At 41.0% G+C, this 15,315-nt stretch overlaps 1 protein-coding gene across 2 annotated transcripts in view; it reads right to left on the bottom strand.

Moving 5' to 3' along the window:
* FCHO2 (FCH and mu domain containing endocytic adaptor 2) overlaps positions 1-15,315 on the bottom strand; it is a 227,181-nt gene that overhangs the window by 81,411 nt on the left and 130,455 nt on the right. For both annotated transcript variants that reach the window (XM_054033090.1, XM_054033091.1), the window contains exon 11: positions 11,255-11,279. In XM_054033090.1, the coding sequence (XP_053889065.1) occupies positions 11,255-11,279 (25 nt within the window). The remainder of the gene's footprint in view (positions 1-11,254; positions 11,280-15,315) is intronic.

Here is a 15,315-nt window from a genome sequence, read left to right as displayed (position 1 = left end):
AATTGACTCCTGAAACTATTTAAATTACAATAGTAAGCTATTTTCAATATTTCAGGATCTTTCATGGTTAAAACAGATTAAAACGAAACATACATCTTTATAAACACAGTAAGCATTTACTCTGATTTGAATCTGGCCAGATCTAATATGAAAAAAACCCAACAATCCACGCAGTAGCCAGGGATAATGGGGGGGCGGGGGGGGAAATGTCAGTAACCGGTAATTTTGCCTTCTTTAGTAGCATACAATTGTGAAAACTCATCTTATAGAAGCGATTATTAAATTGTTTCTAATGTACTGAATGCTTGCAAGCAACCTGTTAAAACACAAAATTAGTGGGTAAATTATTTTAGAATTTAATCTAAAAATCTATGTATTACTTTGTATCTCACATCTGATTTTGTAAATATTCTTGCAACTATGATTTATCAACAATGTTACTTGAGCACCTATTACACAGTCATGCACTGAGTTAAAAATCAGTAGTATAGTCAAGGGTAAATGCAGGTAAACAGAGTTTACCCAATTCTCATTTGGGGTATATGGAGTTTAGGTTAGGTTAGTTTACCCACTTCTTTTTTTAAATCACTACACTCTGCAGCTAAAACGATGAGTTACCTGAAAAGCATCTTGTCCCTGACTTCAATGCTCTATGCTTTAAAAATTTGGCTCTCAATGTTACCAAGCAGCCATAAGGCCATGTCTACACCTACCGGGATCGATGCAGCGGGAGTTGACTTCGTGGGTCTAGTGAAGACCCGCTAAATTGACCGCAGAGCGCTCTCCAGTCGATTCCAATACTCCACCAGAACAAGAAGAGCAAGTACTGCAGTGTCTACACCACTACAGCGTGTAGTGATAAGTCGACCTAAACTACGTTGACTAGCATAACTTAGGTCGACTTACCTCGGTAGTGTTGATGTGAAAGTCTCTATTTTTACTTTATTTAGGACAAGTGAAAAAAGTGCATTATTGGCCTGATTCAAAGCCAATGGAAAGATTCATTGACTTCTGTGAGCTCTGATTCATGCTCCATATCCTGGGAAGCTCTCTTGACTAATGGAGCAGATGATGACTAAAAAGTATCTAAACCACATCACAGCAACATAGTATTATACTACGCCACACATTTTTTGTATCAATGTTTCCCAGCATCCTTGGTTATAACTCAATGCACACCTGAATTAGACAATAAGTAATTTACTTTAAATTTTCTAGGATCTACAGCTTCCATTTTTGCATTATCAAGTTCCAAACACCAGCCAGACATTAATGAATTAAAAAACAAAAACCCCAGAAAATATTAAGACAGAAGAGTTAATAAATTACCAATTGTAGACACAAAATCTGCTTTTCAACAATATCTCATGTTTTTCTTTAGACGTCCCTCCACTTTTACTATAAATTCCAAAGCCACAAAAACTTGACACAGAGTCAAGAAAACATCGCAACCTACTATCTATACCAGTGGTATCCAACCTTCTGAACCTGAGGGCTGAACATAAAGGACTGACAATTAGAGTTGGATACAATTTTTCAGGCAAAACTTTTTTTTTTTTTTTTTAACACCGAAAAACTTGGGATTCTGGTTGACAGAAACATTTAGCAAATTTGTGTAGATTCTGGTGAACTGTTTGAGTCTAAATGGGAAAAAAAATCAAATGTTAAAACAAAACATTAAGACATCATCAAAATGAAATTACCTGAGAGGAGGGATACCCGAGTTTCAGGCACTGCTGCACAGTAAGGATTCAAACCTGGGTCTCCCATATCCTAGGGGAGTGCCCTAATCATTGGACTATACTGGGTATAGGGCAGGGGGCATCACCACCTCCTCCAGTGGTTCTGTGCTCTTCATTTCCTTGGCTTTTATTAAAAATATTCTAAATGAAATTTTTTTGATTCACTGAAATTCAGACACATTTTGAATTTGGTTTGAACCAACCAACTCCACTCCCCAGCCCCCTCCAACTGATGGTGAACCAAAAAAATCAGTTATTTATACAGCTCTATCCATAACTAATACTTGGCAGCAGATTGTTGACCCTGTTCCTCTTGGAACACTTGGGAATGGGAAGCACACACAAGTCCCATGCTGGGGATTCTCCTGGAGTATAAGCCAGCAGTGGGTATATCAGGCTTAAGAGGAGGAGTGTCTGGAGAGGGCTGCACTCTGGCTACTCCAGATGACATATGATCCTAAGGGAACCCTCACCAGCTAACAGAGGTTAGAATAGTCTCCAGGCTTTAGAGGGGCAAAGAATCAGCTAACCACAACTGGTTGCTGGTTCTCAGCTCTTCCTCCCCTTCTCATCTCCTGGGCTATCCTGGGTGGCTCTGTAGGGGAAGTAAGGCTTCCTCTGCTAGGCATCCTTATTCAAACTAAGCAAACTAATAAACCAAGGATACATTTAATGAAATTTTAAAGTGCATGTAGTTTCTGATACATACTATAGCAGTAGTTTTAAGGCTTTTTCTATACAGTGAACCACACCTAAATAGATAAGAGACTGTCTCTCTCAGAACAAATCCACCCTCCTCAGATTTCTACAGACCACCCCTAACCCCCAGCCCCCCATTATTGATCATATAACACTCTTGTGGCAACAACAGGAATTGGTTCTATGGAAAAGTAGCTTAAGGTAAATATTAAATGTATTATCTTTCTTTTCATGTGATTTGGCAGCTGCAAACAAAGATGATCAAGAGCAAACTCTGACCAAATAGATCTTTATGGATCAGTGTAAGAACTGCTGTAATTATGGCAGGAAATGCATTTTCTATGGTTGCCTCATTATATATTGCTTATTTTTCTTTTTCTATTAATAAATACTTATTAAATGTATGGCCAAATATGGAAGTCCTAAAGAAAATGGCCAAAGCGCTACTTCTAATTTCCCACAGTTTATACACAAAGACTAGTGGAAACTATTTCCCTTACACATCACAGGTACTGAGTTCAAATCTTGGTGGAGGTTGTATTTTTTTAGTAAAATGTCTACAATTTTCTTCTCTATAACTGTAGTTAAGATTGTACACAGTCTTCCTCCTCCCACTAACCCCAGCCCCCCAGAAAGTTACCTCCCTGTATTGGTAACTGTTGTTCTTTGAGATGTGGGTGCATACGTGTATTCAGCTCAGATGTGCATGTGTCCAGAACAGCAAATCCGGAGACTTTTGCTTAGCAGTACCCATTGTGGTAGTGCTTGTGCCCTCGGACCTCTTGTACCCCCACCCAGGGCTGTTTGAGGCAGAGCTGCCTTAACCTCCCTCAAGTTCCTTTGCACCGGAATCCAAGACTGGGTCGCTGATGCAGAGGGGACAGAGGGTTGTGGAATACATGTCTGCATCAACGTCTCGAAAAACAACGACAGTACAGGTAGGGTAACTGTTTTTTCTTCGAGTGGTTGCAGATGTGTATTCCACTCAGGTGAGCCACAAGCTGTAATGGATGGAGTTTTAAGCAGTCTTAGAATCTGCTTAAATAACAATTGCAGAATTGCTCTTCCAAAGTTTGCATCTGATCTAGACAGTCATAATAGCATAATGTTTGGTAAAAGTCTGTATGGAAGACCAGGTAGCATCCCTGCAAATGTCCAATATGGAAACATCACTAAGGCTATGGCTACACGACGAGGCTTTTAACGCCACAGCTGTGCTTCTACAGCCGTGCCGCTAAAAGGCACGCAGTGTAGCTAAATTTGTTGGTAGGACAGAGCTCTCCAGGAAAAAACTTCCACCCCCAACGAATGGCAGTGGCTTAGTCGGCTCTCCTGCCGACAAAGTGCTGTTCACACCGGCGCGTTTCATCAGTAAAATGTTTGTCATTCAGGGGTATGGTTTTTTAATACCCCTGAACAACAAATTTTTTCCAACGAAGTGCCAGTGTAGACAAACCCTGAGAAATGCAACCAAAATCGCATGGCCCCTGGTTAAATGAGCTACCAGTTTTTGGGAACTGTGGTCTGAGCTATCACGGTGCAGGAAGGAATCTATCAGGAATTGTGTGGAAATCACCAGATCCTTCATCTGATCTGCATAAGATACAAAAAGTTGAGGTGGCAAGTCCTTTACAGACAGAATGCCAATGATTGTCTCACATCCAAGGAATAAATACGCTGTTCATCTGCATTTGAGTGAGGCTTAGGAAAAAATACAGGTAGGTATATTGTTTGGTTAAGGTGAAATTGTGACATTACTTTTGAAAAACTGAGTACATGGAGACTCCACCATTAAGGCCCACAGCTCATTAAATCTCCTTGTGGAAGTTATAGCAACAAGAAAAGCTGTCTTTTGGCAAAGAGGAAACAGAGAGCAAGTGGTTAGGGACTCAAATGGAGGACCCATGAGGGCAGCCAGTACAGTATTGGAGGAGTCAATAGAAATCTAACTATCATGGAATTGGAAAATACCAACTTCTCTCGGACTGGAGGATGAAACGCTGAGATCATTGGTAAGCGGACCCTCAATTCGCTGAGTGACAGACTTGAGGACTTAAGATGTAACAGGTAATCCAAAATGTCTTGAATACATGGTAGCATCAGCCAAATTCGCCAAACTAAAGACCAAACGAAAAAACACTTCCACTTAGCCAAATAGGAAGACCTAATAGAAGGTTTTTTACCATTAAATAGGACTTGCCACTGCACTGCTTGCAAACATTGTTCTTCCTCCTCATGCAGCATCCATGCCATTAGGTGCAGACGGCCCAGTGCTGGATGCTGGATCAGATTATAATGTTGTGTCAGCAGGTCAGGAATGAGAGAAGAGATCTGAGAGATTGAATAGACCAGGGGTAGGCAACCTTTCAGAAGTGGTCTGCCGAATCTTCATTTATTCACTCTAATTTAAAGTTTTGCGTGCCAGTAATACATTTTAACGTTTTTAGAAGGTCTCTTTCTATAAGTCTATAATATATAACTAAACTATTGTTGTATGAAAAGTAAATAAGGTTTTTAAAATGTTTAAGAAGCTTCATTTAAAATTAAATTAAAATGCAGAGCCCCTTGGACCGGTGGCCAGGACCCGGGCAGTATGAGTGCCACTGAAAATCAGCTCGCGTGCTGCCTTCGGCTGCCTGTCCCTGAAGGTCGGAGAACCAACATTGTCTCAGCCAAGCTGGTGCAATGAGTATCAGGTTGGCATGTTCCAGCTTCAGTTTAAGAATGAGTGGTATCGGGGGAAGGCATACATTAGGGCCAATTCTCAATTCAAATGGAAGGCATCAATGAATGAGTTGGTACTGAGATCCACTCGAGAGCAAAACTGACTGCATTTCTTTTTTGTCTTTTGCTGTAAACAGGTCAACTGTCGGAATGCCTCATTCTTTGAAAAGGGACCTCAGCACACTGCTTTTCAGGAACCATTTATGACTCGGAGAAACTCCTATTGAGGTGATCGGACAACCAATTCTGAGCACCTAGTAAGCGTGGAGCTGTGGGAATAATATCTTCCTAGATGCAAAAGTGACAAAACTTTATCGCTTCCTTATAGAGCTGGTTGGAGTGTGCTTCTCCCTGCTTGTTGACATAATACACTGCGGTGATACTGTTGGTAAGTATGTGAACCGCTGTGCCGTCGATCTGAGCCCGAAAGGCCTGGCACGCTTTGTCAACCACTTGAAGCTCCAGGATGCTGATATGTAGGGAAACTTCCTGTTTTGTCCACAAAGCCTGAATTTTCAATTTCTCTAGACTTGCCTCCCAATTTATTGTGGAGGCATCAGTAAATATAGGGCTTGTCAGGGAAGGAAGGGAACACCTTCTCATACATGCTCTGTTCTGCCCATCACTGTAGGGACTCCAGAATCACCAGTGGCACTTGGACAAGCTTGTCCAATGAAGGACAACTCGGATGACAGAGCAACTTCAACCATGATTGAAGAGGACGAAGGCACAATCTCACATGCTGGACTATATAAGTGTTAATAGGCCATATGGCTTACTAAACTCAGATGTACATGGACTGTAGTTGAAGTGTGAGATTGGAGGGACAGACACAGGCAACAATTTGTTTGGAAATGTTCTTGTGGGAGAAAGATCCTTAAACTCAAAGAGTCTAATAGGGCCCAATGAAGTTTATTTTGTGCATTGGAATTACTGCTGACTTTGTCTTGTTCAAATTCAACCTTAGCCGATCAAAGAGATCCGACATGAACTGGACATGACAGAGGACTTGTTCCTCGGACTTGTTCCTCACTAGCCAATCTTCTACGTATGGCAAGATGTGAATTCTCATCCTCCTGAGACAGGCTGCCATTACTGTCATGCATTTAGTAAATACATGTGTGGCTGATAAGAGGGCAAAGGGGAGTATTGTGTAATGGTAATGTTGGCCTGCTACTACGAATCTCAGTAACTTCCTGTGGCTTGGGAAAATTGCCCCATGAAAGTAGGCATACTGAAGATCAAAGGCTGCAAATAGTCATGGTGATCTAATGCGAGGAGAATTGTAGCTAAGGTTACCATGCAGAATCTTATATACACCTCTACCCCGATATAACGCTGTCCTCGGGAGCCAAAAAATCTTACCATGTTATAGGTGAAACTGTGTTGTATCGAACTTGCTTTGATCCGCTGGAGCGTGCAGCCCCTCTCACCTCCGGAGCGCTGCTTTACCGTGTTATATCCGGTCGTGTTATATTGGGGTAGAGGTGTAGTTGTTGAGTCCAGAATAGGTCTCATACTGGACTTGGGGATCAAAAAAGGTAACAGAGTAGAATCCCTTTCCCCAATGCTGAAGGGGAAGTTCCTCTATGGCTCCAGAAGTGCAGTCTGGATCAGCTATGGGAGCAGTGACTTGTGAGATGGGTCCCTAAAACGGACCAGATAGGGGGGATAGATGGGAAATGGATAACATAACCGCCAATCCCACAGTGCTTACGACACATTTGTATGTAGTTATTGTTTCCCAAGCACTGTAGAAGTGGAACAGTGTCTCCAAATGGAGAGGAACTGGTGTAGAAATTGACAACTGGTAAGCTGCCCTTGATACGAGCATCAAATTGACTGCTTATCTAAAGCTGATGGAGGATGGGCAGGCTGGTTGAAATTAGAACCAGAAGGCCTTCTTCTCTGTGATTTATGGTTCTTTCTGTAGAAGTCCTGCTGTCTAGCAGCATAAGCTGACTGCCTGTAACATCACTGGGAATACTGTTGGTATTGATGCTGCTGCCGCCCTCCATAATGCCATCTCTTAATCATGGGTATAAACCCCCAGCGAACATAAAGTAACTTGAGAGTCCTTAAAAGACTGTAGTGTCTCATCCATCTTTTCTGAAAACAAAAAAATAACCATCAAAATGTAGGTCCTCTGCTACACCTCCGTTGAACCTTGGGAGCTCTGCCAGAGTTCTGTAACTACGAAGCTCTTCTCGGTTACATCTGAGGCCATAATCCTGGAGGAGAAATCTGCCACATCCAGTGTTGACTGCAATGACATCTTTCCCACTAAACGACCTTCAGCCATGAAAACCTTAAATTCTTTCTTGGAGGATTCTGGTAATTTTATCATATTCTGACAACAGTGCCTGCTGATTAGCAATGCGCATTTGTAAAAACAAAGTCAAATACATTTTTCTTCCCATCAAATCCAACTATTTAGACTCTTTTCCTTTAAGCAGTCTCTTAAATATCCTGTCACAATCTCTCATTTGCAGCTGTTACAACAAGAGAGTGAGGGGCTGGATGTAAGTAGAAGTGCTTGAAACCCTGCATTAGGGACATAACACTGCTCATCAATATGCTTCGTTGTAGGCAGTAAGGAAGCGAGGGCAAGCCACAAAGTCTTTGCAGGTTCCAAAAGCACTTTATTTTAAGGGAAAACTATCCTCCCTGGAGCCAACAACTGGAGAATGTCTACCAACCTACAGGTACTGTCCTGAACAAATTCTGCCTGAATGCAGTAGCCATTCGCCATAGCAGATCTTAATATGACTGAAAGTCATCAGGCACAGAAGAGGAGGAATCTGGTATAGCTGAATCATCCGGTGAAGATGGGGAAGGAGGAAGCAGGGCCAATGGGATCTGCTGTGATTCTGCTTGCTCCTGCAATAATTGCTTAGACTGAACAACCTCCATATGCATTTCCAGTGTAGGTGGGCCAGGAGACAAGACAGCAGGAGAGTTCAGTGACCACAGTAAGCCAAGGACAGAGACCTTAAAAATCGAGGGAATCCCAATGGTTCCATGAATGCCACAGAAGAAAGGGATATGGCATTGCTGGCCAGTAGAAACTGGGCCAAGAACCACACTTTCTACTGAGAGAACATATCGATCCTGGTACTGATGTGCTCCCCTGAGATATCAAAGACTTTTGAGCTCAGTGCCTGGACAGAGAAGTGGAAAATGATTCTGAACTTGAATGCAAGGAACCTTCCAAATAGTCCAAAGGGAACAGAGGAGCCACCTCTGGTGGAGCCATCATATGCTCTGACTCATCTGAAGCCCAGTATGTGGGTCGCATTGGTGCCTATGCAGGTAGAGAAGCTGATGCCTTGAGTAGTGGCAGCATCATAGAGGCAGCACTAACACCTAGTACCAGAAAGGATGTTGGTATCAAAGAAGAAGCTGCTACCAAAACTGTAGCTCTGGCCAGCATTGGGGCTATAGAAGCTGACACTGTCTCCAGTGAGAAACACTAAATCGGCACGGACAATGGATGTCTTGGTGCTGATACAGGAACTTATATTGTCTGTGCAGTCTGGATTTTAAGTGGTGCCAGAGAGGACACCTGCAATAGCCCATTTTCTGGGGCAATCAAACCAGATGGTCCCAGGACCACAGAAGACACCACCACAGCTGATGACTCCTATATCACAGATGAGTCCAGCACAGAAAGGGAGATTAAATCTCTGTCAGCTTGATAAGGCTGTGGACTCGATATAGTTGGTGCTAAGAGCAACATGGTCGATACCAGACTCAATAGCCGCCCCCACAAATGGTACCAGAGTCAATGGTATGGTGCTGGAATGATCTCACCTTGGTACCAGCAAGTGGATAGAGAGCCCTGCTCTATTCTGAGTACTCAAGGAAACCCAGTGCCAGTCAGCACTCCTCTTAGAGGAAACATCTCCCCAAGTCTTGGAGTGACTGTGGTCAGTTTTATGAGCCTTCTTTCTTGGAGGAGGAGACGAAAGAACAGTCTTCTCCTTGAAGAGTCAGAGTTTCCTGGCAGCACCGAAGCTCACTGAGGGGCCAGACAATCTAATCCCAGGGCTATAGCAGGCCTCATGACTCACTCCATAAGATGCAGCTTCAGATGTAAGTCTCTAGCCACTTGCATCACCTTTTTGAAGGGCAGGCAAATTGAGTTCTTTTAATATGCCCCACTCCTAGGAACAATAAGCACAGAATATGGGGATTACTACTGGGGACAGCTACTCCACAGGAGGGGAGGTGCTTGAAACCTGGTGAAGACATTGGACCAGAGAAAAACCAACTACGTAACTACTAAACTAAGTAATCTAATGCTAAGGGTACTACTACCACCACCTATAACTAACTAAGCATATACAAAATACCAAGAGAAATCTTTCTGATGTAACAACCAATACATGAGGTATATACCACATGGAAGAAACAGTTAACTACCTTTCTGTAACTGTTGTTCTTTGAGACGTGTTGCACCTGTCCTTTCCACTGTAGAGATTTGTGCACCCCATGCACAGTTGTCGGATGTCTTTTTCCCTAAGCAATACACATCAGGGCAGCTTGAGGGCCCTCTGCTGTAGCGTGCCACTGCATGTTGGTATATGGGGGTGGAGCCACACCCAATCCTCTCACTTGCTTTTTACCAGATAGACATTGATAAGGGTGGGGAAGGAGGGCAGGTCATGGAATGGACATGTGCAACACATCTTGAAGAACAGTTATGGAAACATAGATAACCATTTCTTCTTTGAGTGATTGCACATATCCATTCCACTATAGGTGATTCACAAGCAGATTAACTTGGAGGTGTGCTTGGAGTCCACTTGAGCAGAGACTGGAGAAGAACACATTCAAAAGAGGTACTGTCCTGAACTGACTGGCTATAGCATAATGAGAAGCAAACGTGTGCACTGATGACCAAGTTGCCGCTCTGCAAATGCCCATAATAGGTACTTGCACTAGAAAAGCTGCTGATGCTGCATGCACCCTAGTTGAATGTGCCAACACTCTCGCGGTGAAGTAACATTAGCCAACAGGTAGCACAAATGAATGCATGCAGAAACCCAGGATGAAATTTTCTGAGTGGAAACAAGACGGCCTTTCACTCTGTCTGCTATCACAACAAGAGCTGTGTTGAAGACATAAAGGACTTAGTGCAGTCCAGATAGAAAACTAAAGTTCTTTTCACTTCTAATGAATGGAAGTTTTTCTTCAACTCTCTGAGCGTAAGCCTTTGGAAAGAAAGTCGGCAAATGAACTGCCTGGTTATGGCAAAAATTGGAGACCATCTTTGTTAGGAATTTAGGATGAGGGTGGAGATAAACTTTAAACTTGTGGAAAACTGCATAAAAAGGACTTGACACCAGGGTTGTCAACTCACCCACTCTCCTCGTTGAGATAACTGCAATTAAAAAATCATCTTCGCAGAAAGATTGAGCAGAGAGCAAATTGCAAGAGGTTCAAAAGTGGCACCATTAATTTTGCCAACATGAAAGAGAAAAGTACTGAATCCAGTGTTTAATTTAGAACTGCTACATCTTCAAAGTTGAAAGTGAAACTATAAAATTCACTCCTCTCAGCTCCATTTATAGTGTAACAGTTGCACAAAAATAAAGCTGTATCTATCATGCCAATGAGTGAACAAATTTAATATAAATTTCAGACATTTACAAATTTAGTCTCCGAACCTATACTGTCATCCATGTGAATAAATTGTTGAAGCCAAATGGAACCTACTGAAGTCAACAGGGCTCTGCAAGGGCACAGAAATTGTTAAGGGCAGATGACAATGCAGGGCTAGGATCTTACAAGAGCATTACAAGTGTTTACTCCATTAAGTACCTATTAAACTTCCAAAATAATTTACAAATGGTTAAAGTGTCTTGTTTAAAAATTAAAGTTTCTATGAAATATAAACGTATTACAGATTTAAAAAATTCTGTCTGCAAACTTGGTAAAAATAACTACTGTAGAGACACTCCAATTAAGACATTAGAACAGAATAGTACTTTGCTTTGTCATACCAGAAGGTAAGTCAGTTGACTAAATTTTAGCCCCTGACAAAGTTAAGATTACACACTTGTGTAGGAAATAAGTCTACTTACAACTGAATCTGCATCTGGACATTCCCTGTAAAAAAAAAAAAAAAAAAATAGAGAAAAAATGTGTAACTATCAAAAATGCACAGATAGAGAAGTATTTTTTAATACAATTTTGGAATCTCCTTTAGTAGTTTTTAATTTGCTTACAACCCATCCCTTTGCACACAACTCCTAAAAAGCAACATTAACATTGTTTTATTTGACTGACATTAATATTAATTAAGTGAATTCTCTTTATTCAGCTGCAAAGAAAATAAAGTACCTGAAGGTTTAAGCTGAGTCCACCAAAGCAAGGAAATTCACATAAATGCTGAAAATCAAAGCTGACATTCCAGCCTTAACTCACGCCATGGTGCAAAAAAGAAAAAAATATAATGGAATGAGTTAAGGCAGGAGTGCCAGCCTGGATTTTAAGTTATATCTGTGAATTCCCACATTGTTCTGGGTTTAAGGAAAATGTTTAACAATTTTGTGTAGATTTATGTAATTTGAGAGTATCAGGTCTATGCAGATGATGTGCACATGCAGAAAAACCCTGTCAACAATACTAATGAAACTGTCCATATAAAAAAATTCACTCATTTGGATAATAACCTGTTCTAGAAACAATTATGACTAGGCTAATGGAGTTTAGAGTTTCTCTCTTCCATAATTTCACTCTTTTAGATCATGTCCAAGAACCGTGTGGGCCTTGGAGTCATAAATAGACTTGAGTTGCATTATAAGAACTGGTCCATATACCAACAAGTAATAAGACAGATCACCACCACAAAGGCTCACTAAAAAAAATAAAATAAAAATCACCTCTTCAAGAATAAAAAGTTTCCAAAAAAGCACTTGGTAGGTGTTTAGTATTTGTGAATGCTTGCTATGGGATTGTAAACAGATTCCGTTGTAGTTTCTGGATTCAAACAGTAATGTTTTCAAAAATGAAAGTCAGTCCAAGTGACCAGACATGAAATTCTCCAAGACAACTGATAAATGCAAGCTGGAGCTACTCTTAACTAAACACCTGAATATTGAATCAGTACACAGGCCTTCTGTAACCTGCACCATCAAAAATCAAATAGGAAATGCCACTGTAAATGAATATTTTGTTAATTATTTCTTAAAGACAGCTGTATTTATGACAAATAGAAAGAATAATAAAATTGATAACAGACGTAGCTTTGATAGGCCAAACAGTTAATTCAGACATCCAACCTATAGATAATCTCTTCATGAATGACGGAAAAAAACTTGCAAAGAAACTGAACCATTAATGTGGAATTCCAATATCACCTTAAGAAACAACTTAGAATGAGGTGTCTTTCTAAAAAGAACACAGGAATACAGGGTCTGCGTACAAGTTTTTAATTCACGTACATTTTACCTCTTTGTTGGCCTAGCTAAGGTAGCAGCATCAGGCAAGACTATTTTAAAAAAAAGAAAGTGCAAGTGATAGCTCAAATGGAAGGCTCACCTGATTTCTCCCATGTGCCTCAAGACATGAGAACTAAGTTTTACACCATTTGATATTAAAAAAAAAAAAAAAAAAAAAAAAATCACCTGAACTATACAAACAAAAGATGATCCATAAACAAGAAGGATTAGAAACTACTGGAAGCAAACTAGAATGAAGATTCATACAAAATCAATGATCATATATTAAAAGGGTTAAAATCTGATTGGTAGATCTCAAAATGAAAGTGTAAATGGGGAATCATCGTACAGTGAAGGCAGCTCTGTGAGGTCTCACAGGGCTATGTTCCTGGCCCAATACTATTCAATATCTTCCTTAATGAGCTAGAAGAAAACATTGCTGGTAAAGTTTATAGAGGATACAAAAACTGGTAGAGTGGTAAATAATGATAAGCACAGGTCAGTTCAACAGAATTATCTGAGATGGCATGGTAAGATGGGCTCACAAGAACATGTGTTTTAATAAAGCGAAATATAAGGTCACAAAACTAGGAACCAAAATTGGAGGTCACATTTGCAGGATGGAAGACTGTATTTTGGAAAATCAGTAACTCAGAAAAAGATGTAGGCATCATGCTGGATAACCAACTAAAGAGCAATGTGGTGGCTAAGAAAGCAGATGCAATGTTTGGATGTATAAGTAGGGGAACAGAGAGTAGAATTAGGGAGGTGTTATTTTCATGGCTGTCAAGGTTCCTTCCCCACTCTGAACTTTAGGGTACAGATGTGGGGACCTGCATGAGAAGCTCTAAGCTCAATTAACAGCTTAGATCTGGTCTGGCTGCCACCACTCCCAAGCACTAATTCCCTTCCCTGGGTAGTCTTGAGAGACTTCACCAATTTCCTGGTGAACACAGATCCAAACCCCTTGGATCTTAAAACAAGGAGAAATTAACCATCCCCCCTCCTTTCTCCCACCAACTCCTGGTGGATCCAGATCCAACCCCTTGGATCTAAAAACAAGGAAAAATCAATCAGGTTATTAAAAAAGGCTTTTAATTAAAGAAAAGAAAGGTAAAAGAAAACCCTCTGGGAGAGATTAGCATACCAGCTACTCTCACAGACAACAGATTCCAAACACAGAGGATGTTCCCCTGGGCAAAAACTTACACAAAAAATACCCAAATACCCAATTTGACTATTCCTCTAATTGCACAAGACAGGTTACAAAGAAATAAACATAAACCTATTTATTTCCTTCACTAATACTCACTACTTAATAAGAGGCTGAATTCTGGAGCTTTCCCACTCCAGTCCAAAGTGAAAACAGACAAAGGGAACTTCCTTCCTTCCTTTTGAACCATCTTGCCCTCCCATGGGTTCCTCTGGTCAGGTGTCAGCTAGGCTAGGTGAACTTCTTAACCCTTTACAGGTAAAAGAGGCATGAATCCTTAACTATCTGTTTATGACAATGGCATATAGCATTACTGAGACCATTACTGGAATACCATTTTCCAGTTCTGGTGTCCATGGTGTAAAAAGGACTTGATAAATTGGAAAGGGTTCAGAAAAGTGCCACAAGAATGACATGAGGTCTGGAAAAAGCTGCCTTACAGTGAAAGGCCAAAGAAGCTCAATCTGTTTATCTGAACAAAGAGATTAGAGGTGATTCGAAGAGAAGATTTCTGATAGTACAGATCTCTTTAATCTAGCAGACAAAGGCATAAAGACACAACAAGATCCAATGGTTAGAAGCTAAAACTAGACAAATACGGACTAGGAATATGACACCGTAAAAAAAAAAAAAGAATGATGGCAATTAACCACTGGATTAATCACCACTTTAGAAATATGATTTATTTCCAGGATATGCAGTGGATTCTCCATCACTTGAAATCTACATAAAAACTGGATGTCTTGCTAATGGCTTTGATGCAGGAATCACCAATGAAAAATCTATGGCCTGTGTTATATTGGAGGTCAAACTAGAGGACAATAATGGTCCCTTCTGACCTCATACTCAAATTATGTAGTTAAAAATTATGTAATTCTAGTCCTCAAGGAAACCATAGATTTCAATGCCAATAGGAGAGCAGGAAATAAGGGGTTTAAAAGGACTGAATAAGCTAAATGTCATCTTCTAAGTTCTGCCTACTGTCCTTCAACAGGCTTCTTAAATGGAGAAGCAGATTGAAGTTTCCAACAGTTGACTCTGGTGAGGCTGGAAAGAGATGTCACATTCAGGGTATGTCTACACTACAAAATTAGGTCGATTTTATAGAAGTTGATTTTTAGAAATTGATTTTAATACAGTCGATTGCGTATGTCCACACTAAGCGCATTAAGTCGGTGGAGTGAGTCCTCACTACCATGGCTAGCATTGACTTACGGAGCGGTGCATGGTGGGTAGCTATCCCACAGTTCCCGCAGTCTCTGCCGCCCATTGGAATTCTGGGTTAAGCTCCCAATGCCTGATGGGGCAAAAACATGTTCCCAAAACCACCCGGGACAATGTCGTCAGTTGCCCCTCCCTCCATGAAAGCAACGGCAGACAATCGTTTTGCACCTTTTTTCCTGAGTTACCCGTGCAGACGCCATACCATGGCAAGCATGGAGCCTGCTCAGCTCACCGTCATCGCTGCTGTTGTGGGCAAGTCTAATGT

This window comes from Malaclemys terrapin, chromosome 6 (genome assembly GCF_027887155.1).
Source record: "Malaclemys terrapin pileata isolate rMalTer1 chromosome 6, rMalTer1.hap1, whole genome shotgun sequence".
Lineage (NCBI taxonomy): Eukaryota > Metazoa > Chordata > Testudines > Emydidae > Malaclemys > Malaclemys terrapin.
The sequence above is the reverse complement of the archived record's forward strand: the minus strand, read 5'-3'. Positions and strand labels throughout refer to the sequence as shown.